We start from the raw sequence: 17,407 nt of genomic DNA, 5'->3' as shown, positions 1-17,407 counted from the left end.
AAGGTCTTCATCCTGAGGAACGTCAAGGGGACCTCTCTCAAGGGTTCAAAGGGATGTTTGGTAAGTGCCGCCAGAACGACATGAAGCCGCCAGGTAGGGAGTCTATGGACTGGGGGTGGCTTGGATTGCATGACCCCTTTTAAGAAGGATTTTATATGCGGATGTTTGGGGAGCTCAAATCTGTCTAGGTGAGTAACCACTGAGGCAATGGCGGATAGTTGTCTACATAGGGTAGTACCCTTGGTAGTAGAGGAAGGGGAGGAAACGCATAGAGGAGGACCTTCAGCCAAGGACCTTCAGCATCCGTCTGTTCTGCTTCCGGGTGACGGAATCTGGTGTATAAGCGGTCCAGTTGGTGGTTCTTGTGGGAGGCGAAGAGATCCACGATTGGAGAGCCGAACCTGTTGACAATTTGCTTGAATGCTGCCCTGTTGAGAGACCACTCTCCTTCCTCCACTTGTTGTCTGCTCAGCCAATCCGCGTGCACATTCTGTGTTCCCTGGATGTACTCTGCCTTCAATGATCAGAGGTTCCTCTCTGCCCACTTCAGGATATGCAAGGTCTCTTGATGTAGTTTTGAAGACCGGGAGCCCCCCTGTTTGTTGATGTGGGCCTTGGCAGTAGTGCTGTCCGTCCTGATCAACACATGCTTTCCGATGACTAGGGGGCCAAATGCCTTCAAGGCCATCCAGATGGCCCTGATCTCTAGCTGATTGATGTGCAGACTTCGTTCCTGTGGGGACCACTGTCCTTGTGCCAGCTGGTCTGATAGGGTGGCTCCCCATCCGTCCAGGCTGGCATCTGTAAATATCTGTGTTGGGTCCTCGTGTATGTAGTTTTGTCCTCTGCTCAGGTTGTCTGGTGACGACCACCATCGCAGGCTTCTGCGTACCTGGGTCGTAATACGGACCTGTCGATTCTCCTTGGCCATGAACTGGCTCTGGAATGGTCGTAGTAGCCACTGCAATGGGCGAGCATGAAGTCTTGCCCACTGAACGCACCCCAAGCAGGAGATCATCAGTCCTTGTAAGGCTGCTAGGGACATCAGTTTGGCAGACCTGGAACTCGCAGTCTCGCTGGCAAACCGGGCTAGTTTTAGTGACTTGTCTGGCGGAAGTATCACGGAGTTGGTGGACGTGTCCAAGATCACTCCTAGGTGCAGAAGTCATTGTCGCAGGTTGACATTGCTCTTTTGCCAGTTTACAAGGTAGCCATGCTTCTGCAGGTATTGAATCACTTTGTGGGTGTGATCTAGGGCTAGGTCCTTGGACCGAGCACATATTAAAATATCGTCGAAGAAGGGGTGAATTTGTATACCCTTCGTTCGTAGGTGGGCTATCAGAGTTACCATGATCTTCGAAAAGACACGGGAAGCCGATGTCAGACCAAAGGGGAGGGCCCGGAATTGTAGGTGCTCTTCCAGGTAGGCAAACCTGAGGAATTTCCGGTGTGCCCCTGTCTGCTTGAGATGGTTTATGGCCCTCATAGTGTGGAGATGTTTTTCCGGCCGGTGAGAGGCTGGTAATTGTAAGAATCGGTTTGGTGGGAGGTGTTTGAATTCTATGCAATATTCCTGGTGGATTGTCTGTTGGACCCAGGCATCTGGCTCCAATGAATCCCAAAGGGACTTGAAGGCTTGGAGCCATCCTCCCACCTGCAGGGGCCTGGCGTCACTGTTTCCCCTGTTTTGGGGCCTTGTCTGTCTTATCTGATCTGTATGTGAAGGTGGAGGACTTGTTAAATCTACCTCCACGTCTATTTCTATTGGACCAGGATCCCCTCCGGGAGTTGTGGCCCTGTCTTTGTAGGGTGTGATAGGAACGAAAGGAGGACTGTTTTCCTTCCTTCCTACCTTGCTTTGGTAACGCCTTCTTTTTATCCCGTGTTTCTACTAGGATCTTTTCCAGGGAATCACCAACCAAAAGGTCCCCCTGAAAGGGATAAGATATGACTACTGATTTGGAACCATGGCCTGCCTGCCAGGATCAAAGCCAAAGTGCTCTTCTGGTGGCTACCGAGGAAGCCATGGCTCGGGCAGAGAAAGTCATGGCATCTAGGGAAGCATCTGCCAAGAAGCTAGACGTTTTCATGACCCTGGTCAGGCCTTCGGTCACTCTTCTATTTTTATTAGGAATGAGTTGAACTAATTTCCTTAACCAGACTATGGAAGCCCTAGCCATGATGGAGGCGGTTGCTGAAGCCTGAATAGCAAGGGCAGTGGCTTCATGGTTTTCTTACATGTGAAGTCCGCTTTCCTATCTAAGGTGTCTTTGATTGTGCCCATACCATCCTCTGAAACCAGTTCTGAGGACTGAAGGGCCGCTACAGGGGCATCGACCAATGGTACCTTCAGCATGTCCATGGCTGAGTGTGCCAAGGTATAGAGCTTTTTAACCTGAGCAGGGAATTGTTTATTTGCTGCAGGTTTCTCCCATTCGGCCTGTATCAGACATTCAAAGTAGGCTGGGAAGGGAACTACCCTGTTCTTGCCCTTATGAAAGGGAAAAAACTCTTTGTCCCCTGTTATTTTAGATTTAATCTTGGGGTCCTCTAAGGGAACCTGCTCCTCATTCAGATTCAGAGCTGCAATGGCCTTGGCCAGCAACCCCTGGAATCCCTCATTACAGAATAATCTAGGTTGATGTTCAGGGGTATCAGACACCTCTTCATCTGATGTTGAGAATTCTCCTTCCTCCCTTTCGTCCTCTTCATCAGAGTCCAGAGGAAGGGAGGGGGACCCCTGCAGGGACTCCTGAACTGCCTGCTGCTTTCTCGCTGTTTTAGTAAGCCAAGGAGTTTGTCTCTCTGTCTGACTAACCGAGTTGCCTTGGGTGGTCTCGGTTGCCATAGCTTGAGGATGCATGTGAGGGGTAAACATCATGGGCTGCAAGGAATGCATGGTCTGAAAGTGGTATCGAATGGCCCTTCCCATTGCATCATACAATTCAGAATGTTTAACAACCCGATCCCCAGCCACATTCCCTGGGAAGGGGGAGGGAGGTACATTACCACTCGCTGCCGGTAATGGTGCATTCAGTTCCTGGTCCGGAATCACTCCTTCGTTGCCATCAGGGGCCGAACGGGAGGAACTGGCAACAGATTCCAAATGCTGCTGTGTCTGCGCGCCAGAATGCAAGGGCGTGTCGTCGCGGCTCTTTTTCCACGTGCTCTCCCTGTCGCAATGTTCATTGTGTGGGGAAGCGCGTCTGCGGCCGCCCGCAGCAAATTGGGAGTGCTGCTGGGCAGTGAAAATGAGCCCACCATCATCTGAGTCCCCTTCAGAGAGAAGGGGATCTTCCCGTTCTTTCTCCCCGTCGGCCATCTTGGCTTCTCTCCCGCTCGGGGGGGGGGGGGAGGAGTCCGGCGAAAGGAAGAAAAGTTAAGACTACAGACTGATTTAACAGAAGGTAAGGTAAGTAGATAGAAAAGAGTAAGAAAAAGAAATAGAATATTGAAGCCTACTCTAAAGTCGTTGGAGAGTCTTCTCCAACCAACCTTCCCCGATTAGGCAGGAAGAGAAAACTGAGGAGTGGTGGGAGATTCCCGCCAAAACGGACAGGAAACAAAACGACTTCCTGCCTTCCCCAGCAAGCGGCAAGAATCACCCAACAAGATGACCTTTCCTCAGAGGGAGAAAACTTCATCAGAAAATGACAGCTGTTGGTACTGTGATAGAAAACAAGCAGATTTTATACACATGTAGTGGAAATGTGAGAGAGCTATAGCATTTTGGTCTGAAATAGTGAAATGCTTAGCTGTTGGAATGGAGATGGATATTCCATGTAAACCCGAAATATTCCTGTTAAATCTAACCTAACTAAAGACCAACTTTGTATGGGATTACATATGATAACTGCTGCTAGAACAACCTTTGCCAGACATTGGAAGCAAAAATCGAATCCAAAGATAGGGGAATGGCTGGTTAAAGTTAAAGAAATTTATGTTTTAATTAAGCTAACAACATATCAGAAAAATAGAGATACAATAAGTTTAGATGAGTTATGGTCACAAACTATAAATAAAAAGAGAATTTTATAAATAAGGGCGAGAAAGGGGAATGCGTTGTACTCAGTCAGGACGGAACGATGAATATGAAGACAAAGAAATAAGCTGTAACATAGGAATCCTGCTTTTATCTTATCAAGTATATAGATATACTGTATTTTAAATCATGAAGATTGTCTTTCTTTCTTTTTTCCTCTTCTTTCAGTTGCTGTTATTGTTATTATCCAATAAATTTTAATTCTTAAAAAAAAAGAAATTTTTTTTAAAAAAAGGACAACAGAAAACTTCAGCATCAAATGCCTAGACTCAGGCAATAGTGCCTAATCTTGCCAGGAATTAATAAACTTCTGTGTTGAAAAGAACACCCAGAAGAGTCTCAATGTGTAGGAGTTTCCCATTTCAGGCTTATAGTTTAGTAAGATACTGATTTGCCCTCTGAAATTTGAATGGTGAGGAAGTTAATTCTTGGCTTAAACTCTCACCCATTCACTTTTTTTATAATGATCAAAAACATGAGTTAATACAGCACAAGGTAGGCTTGACAGTATTGTTCTAACACAGCTATTATACCTGATGTGTTGTTTTGTTGAGGAACTCTTTATGGGATTTCACCCTTCGGATTTCTGTATAGTAATAGGTCTGTGCATGTTCATAAAAAGCATTCTCTAACCTGTAAGAGACAATTGCATAAGTGGATGAAGAAATGGTGCTTTCAGCACAAGCATGATCAGATTACAATTTGAGATATGATCTCTATCTTGTCATCACAATATAAACTTGTCAAAATAATACCTTAAGCAACTGGAATGGAGAACCAATGAGGGCTGGGGATTTTTCACACAAAACCTCACAGTCAATATCTTTAGCGTGTGCATAAAAGTTCTTCAGGTCACTTGCATGCTGCTACGATAACATTTGCACCAGTGAAATTCATAAAACACTTGTCAATTTCCATCCCATGCATAAACCTCAATGGATATGCGCTCTCACCATAGAAAATGGAAACAGGTAGCTTTCCAGAATTAAACAGGTGAAAGCATTTGCGTTTTCATGCTAAAACTTCAGATATCTAACAGTGGGTGCTGTTAGCATACTATATTTTATCTGAAGAGGTAAACAAGCATAAAAATGGCCTCCTTACAATTTACCATATGTTCTTATTTTATGTATTTTAATACATCTGGTTTCCCCCCAAATATCCATAACTCTTCTCTTAAAGCAATACTTATATTCAGTTCATTCAGAAGAAAATCCAGCTGAGCTCACTGGGGCTTACTCTCATATAAGCATGTATAGGATTGCTGCTTTGGTCAAGAACCATCACAGAAATGCCTCTTGTTCACATAATTAACTTACCGTATAATATAACCCACAAGGTGATCAGTGTGTGGCAAAACAAACAAGGATTTTCCTGAGAGGTCACATGCATTGCACAAAGCTGCTGCCCTTTCTGAAGCAATAACATCTTCCCCTATGGAAACAAATAAATAACTTTAACCTGTGGTTTCTCAAACTTTATTAAGACACTTACAAGACAATGAATTACTTGGTACCAAACATTAAGCTGTTTGACTAATACTATAGTCTCCAGTGGATTCCAATTCCTCCATAATTTACTACCACTATACCACAGCTGCAGTCCTTCACTGTCTTACGTTACAATGGATAGCCACTCTAGGAATGTCAAATTGATGGAAAAGGAGTACACGTACTTAATAAATAAATACCAGAATAACTTGCAGAGAGCCATCAATTGCAAAGGGGGTTCCAATTTTTTTCTCAATTAAACCAGAAGCAGTAGCTTGACTTTTTTTCAGAGTGCAGTATATAACCTGTGATTTTGCTCATAAACAGTACCGATAGAAGCAGCTCTGCTCCAAAATAAAGTGTTTATTTCTGACAACAGAAGGGAGGGATCATTTCTGCTGATCCTCCCACTGCAAACCCCCATGTTGCCCCCTATGCTGTCCACCGTGACCCCTAAGAGTCCACTGATCCACTGGAACAACATTTCAGGGGAGTTTTTAGGGGAGCTCAGTAGGAATGGGAGACAGGAAAGTGAGAGCTCCACTCTAGTAGTACATCTTGTAGAGTTTAACCCAAAATGTTTTAATTTTATTCAAAATAAAATCGGAATTCGAGCAAGTTTACAGTTACAGGCCATTAAAACTTAATCCATATATTTTTTTGCTTTTTAAAAAAGTGTTTTTTTAATATCCTTCCTTGTTGTCAGTTGTTAAACATCAAATGCATAAACAAAAAATTAAATATACATCAAGTACCTGGAGGTAATGGTGTTTTCTTTTGAATCAAAACTACAGCAACTTTTGTATTTCTTCCTTGCAAGCTCTGCCTGTAAGAATATTGCATAACACCAAACTCAGCATGACTGGCAAACATTTTAGTCTACAAAATGAAATGACATTTACTAAAACATATTTAGGAGAAGGTTTTTTTTTTCTTTAAAGAAAAACAACACATTGGAATCACGACTTCTTTCTCCAGGTACAAGGTTGTGTCAAGCAGTTACCACAGAAAAGAGAAAAACTGAGGACCCTTCAACTGAAAGTATACCTGACAATTTCAACTCTAGTAGCACATTCTGACTGTTTTTCCTTCCACTGTGGCTCATCCCAGTCCAACTCATAGAACACAACAACAAGTGCAGGGACCAAATTCAGATGTTTGTTCATCCAGCCAGTCTTCAAAATACCTTTTGGAATATGCCATTCGTACGATGTTCTCTACAACAATTGACAAACGAGGCAAGCAGTTCAGTCTGTTCTTAAATATTCATTTCTCTGTCTTTCTTAATCATGGCTACTATCAATAAAATAAGAAAAAAACTCCCTTTGACTTTTCTATCATAACCTGGGAAGAGCAACCTGAGCACATGCAAGAGGGAGAAGGTATCACTGAACTCAGCCAAGGCTGCCCCATATCCCAGTCATTTCTAAGCTTGCATAACTCTCCAACACAAGTGGGCTAATGGGTTCAAGATCATGGCCTGAAGCAACTTTACTGAGGGAAGTTTCCAGCCCTTGACATAACTTCGTTTTTTTAGGCTGAAGAGACATTTCAATACTAGCTTTAATTCCAATGTTTAAATAACCTTCAAGTGTAAAAGAGATTGCTCAAACTCTCCAAACAATGAACACTACAAGCAATGGTTTGGATCCAGCCAGCTTTTTCACTATCTCACCCAATTCCCCTCCTTAATATAGTTCTCATATGGCTTTTGTACATGCAGGTCCCATGACCCCCACCCCATAGCCTCTCAGGTGGTCAAAGGGGACCCCAACTGCCCTTTTTCAATAGTGGAAAAGCTGGTTAGATCCAACCTTTTCATTCACAGAACAATCCTATGCCTTCTAATACATCCCTTCTAAGCTCATTTAGTTTGATGGATTTAGAAGGGTGCAACACAACTTAGGTTGCCACTGGAATGTTATGTGTTTTACAACTAGAACATGACCTTTGAGTTTCTTAAAGTACTTAGAACAATACCTTGTTTCTACATTTAGGATACTCATGATCACCAGGGAGAACTTTGAAGGAAATAGGTACACGGTCCGCTCTCCTGTTTGCACAAAAAGCATCCCAAACTGCCCGATGAACAGCATTGTAGATCACATCCAAGCCTGTGAGGGCTACAAAGGCCATAGGCCGGCAACACAATTCCACCGGAAAGTCCCATTGCGAAGGGCTCATCTTGACATACCGCAGCAAACTCTGAAACATTAAATATTTAAAATAATTTCCCAACAGTTAATTTTTTTCAAATATAGTAATATTAAATAAGGTCAATCATATAGCTTCCACCATCTCTGAAGCACTGGGATGGAAAGAGCCACAACTGGTGGAATATGCTTTTAGAGTCCAATTGCCAAAGTGGCCATTTTCTCCAGGTGATCTTATCTCTATCAGCTGGAGATCAGTTGTAATAGCAGGAGATCTCCAGCTATTACAAGGAGGTTGGCGGAGAAATTAGACACCACTGTACATATATCAAGAGATTTGGAAATTAGTACAGGAGCGAAACACTGCTTAAACAAAGTGCAAATATTGTCAAAGGCTTTCACGGTCAGAGTTCATTGGTTCTTGTAGGTTATCCGGGCTGTGTAACCGTGGTCTTGGAATTTTCTTTCCTGACGTTTCACCAGCAACTGTGGCAGGCATCTTCAGAGTAGTAACACTGAAGGACAGTGTCTCTCAGTGTCAAGTGTGTAGGAAGAGTAATATATAGTCAGAAAAGAGACCCCCTCACATCTGCAGGAGTATATCGTATACCTTGCAGCTGTGGAGAAGTTTACATTGGGACCACAAAACGCAGCATACAAACAAGGATAAAAGAACATGAAAGATACTGCAGACTGGCCAACCTGAGAAATCAGCAGTGGCTGAACATGGACTGACACAAACAGGACACAGGGTCTTATTCCAAGACACTGAAAGACTGGACAATTCTACCAACTATTTTGTCAGATTGCACAGAGAAGCCATTGAAATTCATAAACATCAGAACAACTTTAACAGAAAAGAAGAGAGTTTAAGAATGAATAAGGCTTGGCTTCCTGTCCTGAAAACCTCCAGACTAACAAAGGCAACAGTCAACAATAGCCATGCAGATTAGCTTTGGATTACACACATTAACAGATCACTTCAGGGTACAATGGTTCCATATTAACATACCATACCCTCATTAGCACATTATCTTGATACTTACAGGACAATGATTAGCACATTACTTTTGCAGGACAGTACTCAGCTCAAACCCAACCCCTTTCTGACTATATATTACTCTTCCTACACACTTGACACTGAGAGACACTGTCCTTCAGTGTTACTACTCTGAAGATGCCTGCCACAGTTGCTGGTGAAACGTCAGGAAAGAAAATTCCAAGACCACGGTTACACAGCCCGGATAACCTACAAGAACCAAAGTGCAAATACTTTATAAATAGCTACATGCAATAACATACAATATAGGACAGTATATACAATAAGACCTACAAAAATCTTTCATAAATATTCATATTCTCAATTGTCCCGGAACTGAGTACAAAAATTCTTCTTTTGCAGATAAATGTCATGTAGTATGATGGATGCCACTAGCTGAGAATATGAATATTTATGAAAGATTTTTGTAGGTCTTATTACAAGGAGGTTGGCAACCCTATTTCAGGCAGAGGTCTTTCACATCACCCACTTGCCTAGTCCCTTTAACTGGAGGTGCCGGGGATTGAACCTGGGACCTTCTGCATGCCAAGCAGAGGCTCTACCACTGAGCCACGGCCCCTTCCTCCCCCCCCCCCAAAAAAAAAACCCCACTGGTCTCCTGGAGCCCAGAGCGCATTTTCACCTGGCGCACCAACCCCGCAGTCCATTCACACGACCCGCAAACAGGTGTTCTGATCTGGGGCGCAGCACGTGTGCCCAGACGCTCTTCCCCCGTCACCCGAGCCGCAAAGACCCTCGACAGCAAGGTGCGGGGAGGCCGCTCAGCTTCCGGGGTCGCGGCCCTCGCAAAGGCCGAACGCACCACAGGGGAGGAGGAAAAAGCAGCCCAAGAAGCCCGCCCAGGCCCGGCCTGACTGAGAAGGCCGACGCGAAGTGTCAGCTCCGGCGGGACCAATCAGCGTCGAGCCTGCTCTACCGACGAACACACACTCGCACAAAAAGGACCAATGGGCGCGTGAAGAAACAAAGGGGCGGGACCGGGCAAGCGTCGCTTTGGGAAAGCCGAAGAACGTCTGGAGAGAGAGGGGGGGGGTGACGAGAAAACGAGGGCCAATAGGAAGGAGCGGAACGATTGGTGGGTGCCCACAGCCAATCGGAGGTGGGAACAGGCGCGTACCGTGGCGCTGTCACTTTTGGCGCCTGCGCTGCAGAGTCGGCGGCGCGAGGGTCTGCCCTAGTGCTGGCGGCGCGATTCCTGACCCCTTTCAGAGAGGGGAGAGGGGAGGAGAGAGGGGAGGGGGTCGCTTTGTGGCGGGGAGGCGCCATGACGGCGAACGAAGACCAAGAGGTGAGCTGCTCCGAGGCGTGGAGGAGGCTGGGCCGGAGTGAAAGGGGGCTGGCGTCCCGGTAGCCAAAGGTTTTCGAAAAGGGTGGGCGTAGAGAACAATCAGGGCGGCCTTCCGAGGTTATCTAAGCAAGGTTATCGAAGGACGGTTGTGGGTCTATGGATAAAACCGTCACTTTAAGAAAAGGGGGGGGAGGAGTACAGCTGCTGTAAGCCGGGTAGAAATCCTACAGTTGAAGTCTGCTCCACGCCTGATGCCCATGTGCTTCACCTGTTGAATTTCTGCATGTCCTCTAGTCTTGACTGTTGCAGGCACAAGCTGTCTAGGGGGCCAAAGAAAGACAAGGGAGTGCTTTTAGTATTGATAAAGTCAATAATAGATTTCAGTAGGGTTTTAGTAGAAAAAGGCAAGAGTCCAGTAGCACCTTAAAGACTAACAAAAATATTTTTCTGGCAGGGTGTGAGCTTTCGTGAGCCACAGCTCACTTCTTCAGATACAGCTAGAATGTGAATCCATCTGTCCATCACTCTCCTCTACTTAAAGACAGATGGATTCACATTCTAGCTGTATCTGAAGAAGTGAACTGTGGCTCACGAAAGCTCACACCCTGCCAGAAAAATATTTTTGTTAGTCTTTAAGGGGCAACTGGACTCTTGCCCTTTTCTACTACTGCAGACAGACTAACACGGCTACCCACTGTGAATAGGGTTTTAGTTCATGAAACGTTATGCTGGGATAAAAACACAAGTTTTTTGTTTATTTTTCAATATTCCATTGAACAGAACATCCAGACAAAACTACTTTCTAAGGTGTGTGTGTCTGTATGAGTTAAGGATAAATCCAGGAGAGTACCACCGATGTTGATGAGGCTCGACGTTACTGTGTTGAGTGAACACAGTTTGTGTGTGTGTGTGTGTGTGTGTTAAGTGCCGTCAAGTCACTTGCGACTCATGGCGACCCTATGAATGAAAGTCCTCCAAAATGTCCTATCTTTGACAGCCTTGCTCAGATCTTGCAAATTGAAGGCTGTGGCTTCCTTTATTGAGTCAATCCATCTCTTGTTGGGTCTTCCTCTTTTCCTGCTGCCCTCAACTTTTCCTATCATGACGGTCCTTTCCAGTGACTCTTGTCGTCTCATGACGTGACCAAAATACGATAGCCTCAGTTTAGTCATTTTAGCTTCTAGGGTCAGTTCAGGCCTGATTTGATCTATAACCCACTGATTTGTTTTTTGGCAGTCCACGGAATCCGTAACACTCTCCTCCAACACCACATTTCAAAAGAATCTATTTTCTTCCTATCAGCTTTCTTCACTGTCCAGCTTTCACATCCATACATAGTAATAGGGAATATGATGGCATGAATTAATCTAGTCTTGGTGGCCAGAGTCACATCCTTACACTTCAAAATCTTTTCTAGCTCCTTCATGGCTGCCCTTCCCGGGCTCAATCGCCTTCTAATTTCTTGGCTGCAGTCTCCCTTTTGGTTGATGGTGGAGCCAAGGAATAGAAAGTCTTGAACAATTTCAGTTTCCTCATTGTCAACCTTAAAGTTGTGTAATTCTCCTGTAGTCATTACTTTTGTTTTCTTGATGTTCAGCTGTAGTCCTGCTTTGGCACTTTCTCTTTTAACTTTCAGCAGTAGTTGTTTCAAATCTTCACTATTTTCTGCCAATAATGTAGTGTCATCAGCATATCTCAAATTATTAATGTTCCTCCCTCCAATTTTCACTCCACCTTCATCTAAATCTAATCCAGCTTTCCTAATTATATGTTTAGGCTGATTTTACTGGGGTTTTAAATCGTCTTTAGGAACATCCATGTATTGTGAGGCCTATAATCTGGATACTATTACTTTTGTCATGTAGCAGATGGCTCTAAAATTATGTATTTGATACACACTCAGTTATAGCAAGAACAGAACATTGAATTGGGGTCATGCTTTCTATTGTATCTTCTGTTCCCAAAAGGAGGGGCCTAATCTGATACCGTGTGTGTGTGTGCTTTTATAATTTGTTCTCTTCATGTGGATGTATCCTAAAGAGCAATACTGGATGATGAAAGGGACTTAATGGGACTTTGGCCTTCTGTCTCTTAGAATAGCGATTGCTCATGTGCATAGTGAATTACTTCTGAAATGGGAAGGGGGTAGGACTCCGACACTGTGGCATAGCATAGGAGCATATGTTTAAAAAACCTTAAAAGGCAACTGTGATCCATTATGGGGGAAAGCAAGTATAAATCAGTGACAAGCTTTAAATGAGTCTATGTTGGCAATAAGACCTAGAACGAGTTAGAGTGAAAGTGATGCTCTTTAAATAACTGGATTTTTAAATGCATCTTTGAAATAAAAAAGCAATGTTATAGTTCAACCTAGAGCCTTTAAAATCAATGACAATGACTACAGTGGGATGTGGATTACTTTCCTAATTGATAGTACCTACCAAGTGTGCTGTTTGTTTGTTTTATCATTTCATGTCTAATGAACTACATATCTGATCACTTCCTTTGGTTATAAACATCACATGAACACATGACCTTATACTGAATCAGACCCTTGGTCCATCAAAGTCAGTATTGTCTACTCAGACAGGCAGTGGCTCTCCAGGGTCTCAGGCAGGGATCTTTCGCATCACCTACTTGCCTAGTCCCTTTAACTGGAGATGCTGGGAATTGAACCTGGGACCTTCTGCATGCCAAGAAGATGCTCTACAACAGACGTGGGGAACGTCAGGCCCGGGGGCCGTTTAAGGCCCGCGAAATCATCTGGTCTGGCCCTTCGTGGGTCCTGGCAGATCTCTAGTTCAGAAGGATCTAAGACTGGCGATCCGCCCCCTCCCGCAAACAGGAATAGCCTCAATTCAAGCTGGACGTGAGTTTGTTTTGCCGAGAAAAGGAACCTTTTTTCCCCCTTGCAGAAGAGTCGTTAGCTATGGAGCTGCTAGGACCGCCCAAGAAACTGTGTTAACCCTTTCCCACCTGGGCTGTGGAGAAACGTATTTCCTCTGTGCTACAAGAGGGCTGGGGGCGGAAGTGGCGACAATGGAGGGGTTAAAGGGGGCAGGGCCAGAACGCACAGCCTGCGAATGATGTTATAAATATCCAAATGGCCCTTGGCAGAAAAAAAGGTTCCCCACCCCTGCTCTACAAACTGAGCCACAGCCTTCCCCTAAACTTCAATATTCTCTTATCTATAGTTTCTCAAGTACCATGAATATGAGCTTGAAGAAGAGTAAACTGATACATAGGTACTGTGCAAGGGATGGCACAAAATATGAGCTGTACAGTATGTGAAAATAAGGGAACACCATTACTGGCTGTATGTCACTGACTTTCTATTATCTTTGTGGCAGTTTCCTGGCCATAAAAGAGTGTCAATTTTTAGTTCAAATTAAAAAATATTAACCACTTCATTGTTCTTTCTTTCAGATGGAGCTAGAAGCATTACGTTCTATTTATGAAGGTGATGAGTGTTTTAAGGAACTTAGCCCTGTTTCATTTCAATATAGGGTGAGATTGCATGGAGTTCTGATCACAAAAGAAAAAATGTATATTGACTTGAAATATTAACTCCTGATTTTTACTAAGAAGTATGTATAGTTTAATTAGGGGTATCTTTCAATGTATTTCTATAATAACAAGATCCATAATGATCAAATTATTAGGGTGGGGGAAAGTCTTCATAACTTTGAGAGAAATATAGCAACTGTAAACTGATGAGTAGGAGCACAGACATCAATTTGGCTCTGCTATTTCAGTAGTTGTGTCCAAAGAAAAAGACTAAGCAGGAGGAGCTAATGAATTTCTTCAGCAGTCAGTTTGCTTCTGTTGCCCGTGAGCTGGCCTTGTCAGTAGCAAACATGGCTTATAAGGGCCTGGGCAGATGTTTGTTTTTAAACTTGGTCTGAGACATGAACAGAAAGTAACTTCTGACCTGGCACAGTACAGTTCATTTGTATATTGGATGTAGAGCAAGCTCAGATTGATACTGGGTATCATGCTATGTTGCTTTTTAAAAAGAGACGGGGTGCAAGCGTCTCTGTGAATTTGAGAGCTGCATCAACTCGCTTAATTGGTTCAGAAATTAGTCTTACCGGGACTGCAGTACATTGTCCTAATATGATTGTGTAAATATTGAGTACATGAAAAGTGCATTTAAATTTAGGACTTGATTCTCAAAATTTTTGAAACTGGCCACTTTTGTTTTCAGAGGACTGGCTGTGAAATTTGCCAGATAGAGCCTAGAGTGATATTTATTAACAATGTACCCAGAGTTAAGAAATCAATTCTTTAAACTGATGTGAAAAGTTGCCTGTGATACAAATGTCCTTTTGTAATTTTATAGATTACTATACATAAATATTAGATTTTTACTGATTGATATAAGAAACAATCTCCAGTTATAAAACTTTTCAGTATTTATTTTATTGGTAACAAAAAGCTATTGAGATCCCTGTACAATCATGATTTTTAAATATTCTTCAGATAGGTGATAATGGAGATCCTAAAGCCTTCTTAATAGAACTATCTTGGCCAGAAACATATCCACAGACAGCTCCAGCCATATCTATGGATGCGTTCTTTAATAATGCAATGTAAGTATTCCATTATTTCACAGATGTTATTCTTTCTAACTAAAACTGTTTTCCACCTCACCCTGGAAGGGAGTTCTGTGATCTTTCCTAGATCCTCAGCCATAAAACGAAGTATATTGAATAAATTAAAGGAAGAAGTTGAAGTTAACCTTGGAACCTCAATGACCTATACAATTTTTGAATATGCCAAAGATAACAGAGAGCTGTTCATGGAAAATCAACCCATTAATACTGTGGTAAGCTTATAGCTTTGTTTCATCTGTCTCAAAATGTTAATAAACTGATGCTGTATTCCACTGCAAGAACTGCAGACACTGCAAATACTTCATATTTCTTTGATAAATTAGGTACAAACAGAATACTATTGGATACTGTTGCCAAAAACTTCTGAAGAATCATACTTGCTATTAAATAGTATATTGATCTCTGGTTAGAATAGTTTGGCCACTTCATTCAGAAATATTTTCAGCACAATCCTAAAAACACTTTCCTGGGATTAAGCCCCATTGAATAGACTATAGTGGAATTTTGAGTAGACCTGCTTAGGACTGCTTGCTTGGAAACTTAGTTCAATGATAAGCAGTGATTAAAATACTACTTAGCCACATAATGAGATTATGAACCTGCTAGTAATTACTTTTTTTAGACAGCATTAAACAACTGCATCTCAGCTGGCCATCCTGATACAGCCCAACCAAGTAAGAAAAAAGAGAAAAAGGAACAATTGTCCAAAACACAAAAACGGAAGCTAGCAGATAAAACAGGTTTGAATAATATCCACCATAATTTCTTTCAGATTAAAATTATATATAAATTTTAAAGTCTTGTATAACTTGCAGATAGACTTTAAATTGAAAATGAGCAACTTCTGGGTGTTGTTTTGTCTTGGATAGATCACAAAGGAGAACTTCCTCGAGGATGGAATTGGGTTGATGTAATCAAGGTAACATGACTGACAGTTAAATATGTTTGAACCATACAATATCTGATGACTTTGGCAGTATCTAATCCTTCTCTTTCTCTCTCTCTCTCTCTCTCTCTCCCTTTTCTCCCCCCCCCTCCCTTCATAACCATTTTGGACATAAATGACGTTTGGATTCACTTCTTGCATTTAACTAGCATGTAAGTATTTCAATATTTCTGAAACGTATTTGTGCCAATGTTGAAAGATTTTTGATTCCAAGCAAGGATATTTGGACACTCGTTATTTTTTCTCTGACCTGTTTTTAAGGCATCTTACATCCGGTTCCAAAACACATTTACTTTAAACAAATCCTATTGACTTAAATCAAGTTCATCCGCAAGTGAGCTTAACAAATTTACAAGCAGTAATCACCCAACCAGCCTACCACCCACTGCGCTGAATTTCAAGGAGAGTGATTATTGGAGCTATTTTGAACTAAATCTGCAAGCCTTGCACTCTGAATTTATAAATCTACATAGTTTTGATATCAAAAGAAATAGCTTATGTAATCATGTCCCCTCAGACAGGCCAACACAGCCCTCATGTTCCTGTGGGCAGAGGCAGTAAGGAGAAGTTGGCACAAAAAAGTAATTGGTGTATGTAATAGCAAACATTATTAGTTTGAGGGCAAGAAATATGTTTTCATTTTCTATCAGTGATTTTTGTAACAACAAAAATAGCTGCCCTACAAGTAATTTGAAAAATTATCTGGATCACTGGTACCCTTTTTAAAAATCAAGTCTTCTGGGTATATAAAGAGGTGTCCAAAACTAGATGGCTGCACCTTTGAATTTTATCTATACATATCTTATATGGGAACAGCAAAGACCGTTGCTCAGCTAAAGAGGACAATCCTGTTAACCAGTACATGGTGAATGCACGTTTTGGATGTGACACACCATAGTTGCACCATAGTGAGCCAATTCAGGACATAATTCTGTACCACTATATGTTGGCAATTGCAACCATTGCTGGCTGCTGCCTCACAAACCTATTGTACAAGCACAGAATTGGGCTAAGACGCTAAGTAATAGTGTAACGTAAGCAGGGCTGAGGGGCTGGGGCTCAGCTAAATTGTGAATCATTTATGATTTTTCAGTCATTGCAGAGCTTACTATACTGATGTTTATAATGGCTGAGTGGAAAATCAGAAATGGACTAGTGAACTATAGGAAGCTAATATGGACATGCTGATGTCAAACCTATGTAGATCTATAAAATCAGGATACAGGGCTCGTTCTTCTGAATCTATTAGAAGCTAAATATATTTAAAATATTAAAAAATCTTGTTCTTATTCAATGCAGTAAGGGCCCAGTGTAGAAAAAAGTTGTGCTTAAGTCTGTTTGAAAGCAGTGGGGAAAGCTGGATGCAATGAAATTGCCCCAGTGCCTTCAATGAGTCTTAAGTGCCCTTTAATGTCTCCAGATTGAAACCTACAAGAATAGTAAACACTGAGCATTTTTGTCTTTTTTTTTTTTTTTTACAGCTAAGCAAAACAGGCTTCAAGGATGATGAATAAGAAAACTTTGATATAGGAAAACATCAACTTTATTACAGCGTGATCTGGAGACAATTTCCGTAATTCTCCCCCACTGATATTTTATAAAATGACAGTTCATTCCGGAATTTAAATGTGCAAAGGTGTGCTCAGCCAGAAGGACATTTTTTTCCATGTATTCATCACTTTCTTCGCATCACGGTTTGCCTTTAAAGAAGATACTCTGAAGCTGGTGTGGTTCTATTTGGATTAGAACTATAATGACTCTAAAGAGAACAATATTTAATTCATATTGTTATACGCTTTATTGAAAGGATCA

The 17,407-nt window shown here is 42.3% G+C and overlaps 2 protein-coding genes across 2 annotated transcripts in view; one reads left to right on the top strand and one right to left on the bottom strand.

Moving 5' to 3' along the window:
• The window catches only part of TRAPPC11 (trafficking protein particle complex subunit 11), a 38,236-nt gene extending 30,516 nt beyond the window's left edge, over positions 1 to 7,720 (bottom strand). The window contains exons 1-5 of the mRNA XM_056855483.1: positions 7,513 to 7,720; positions 6,580 to 6,749; positions 6,288 to 6,358; positions 5,362 to 5,476; positions 4,576 to 4,675 (exon numbers count right to left, since the gene is read on the bottom strand). Coding sequence (XP_056711461.1) covers positions 4,576 to 4,675; positions 5,362 to 5,476; positions 6,288 to 6,358; positions 6,580 to 6,749; positions 7,513 to 7,716 — 660 coding nt within the window. The 5' untranslated portion in view covers positions 7,717 to 7,720. The remainder of the gene's footprint in view (positions 1 to 4,575; positions 4,676 to 5,361; positions 5,477 to 6,287; positions 6,359 to 6,579; positions 6,750 to 7,512) is intronic.
• Positions 7,721 to 9,988: 2,268 nt separating this feature from the next.
• On the top strand, positions 9,989 to 17,160 carry RWDD4 (RWD domain containing 4). The gene is made up of 7 exons (XM_056855641.1): positions 9,989 to 10,033; positions 13,460 to 13,540; positions 14,516 to 14,625; positions 14,717 to 14,861; positions 15,272 to 15,389; positions 15,519 to 15,568; positions 17,077 to 17,160. The coding sequence occupies exons 1-7, from the start codon at positions 10,010 to 10,012 to the stop codon at positions 17,107 to 17,109; spliced, it is 561 nt and encodes a 186-aa protein (XP_056711619.1). The 5' UTR covers positions 9,989 to 10,009; the 3' UTR covers positions 17,110 to 17,160.
• The last annotated feature ends 247 nt before the right edge of the window (positions 17,161 to 17,407 follow it).

Source organism: Euleptes europaea, chromosome 9 (genome assembly GCF_029931775.1).
Source record: "Euleptes europaea isolate rEulEur1 chromosome 9, rEulEur1.hap1, whole genome shotgun sequence".
In the NCBI taxonomy this organism is placed as follows: domain Eukaryota; kingdom Metazoa; phylum Chordata; class Lepidosauria; order Squamata; family Sphaerodactylidae; genus Euleptes; species Euleptes europaea.
The sequence above is the reverse complement of the archived record's forward strand: the minus strand, read 5'-3'. Positions and strand labels throughout refer to the sequence as shown.

Excerpts from the sequence above, each read along its gene's own strand:
- RWDD4 (XM_056855641.1), top strand. The coding sequence starts at position 10,010 with ATGACGGCGAACGAAGACCAAGAG. Across the intron at positions 14,626-14,716 it reads GCGTTCTTTAATAATGCAAT|ATCCTCAGCCATAAAACGAA; the intron begins GTAAGTATTCCA and ends GATCTTTCCTAG. Across the intron at positions 15,569-17,076 it reads ATTGGGTTGATGTAATCAAG|CTAAGCAAAACAGGCTTCAA; the intron begins GTAACATGACTG and ends TTTTTTTTACAG.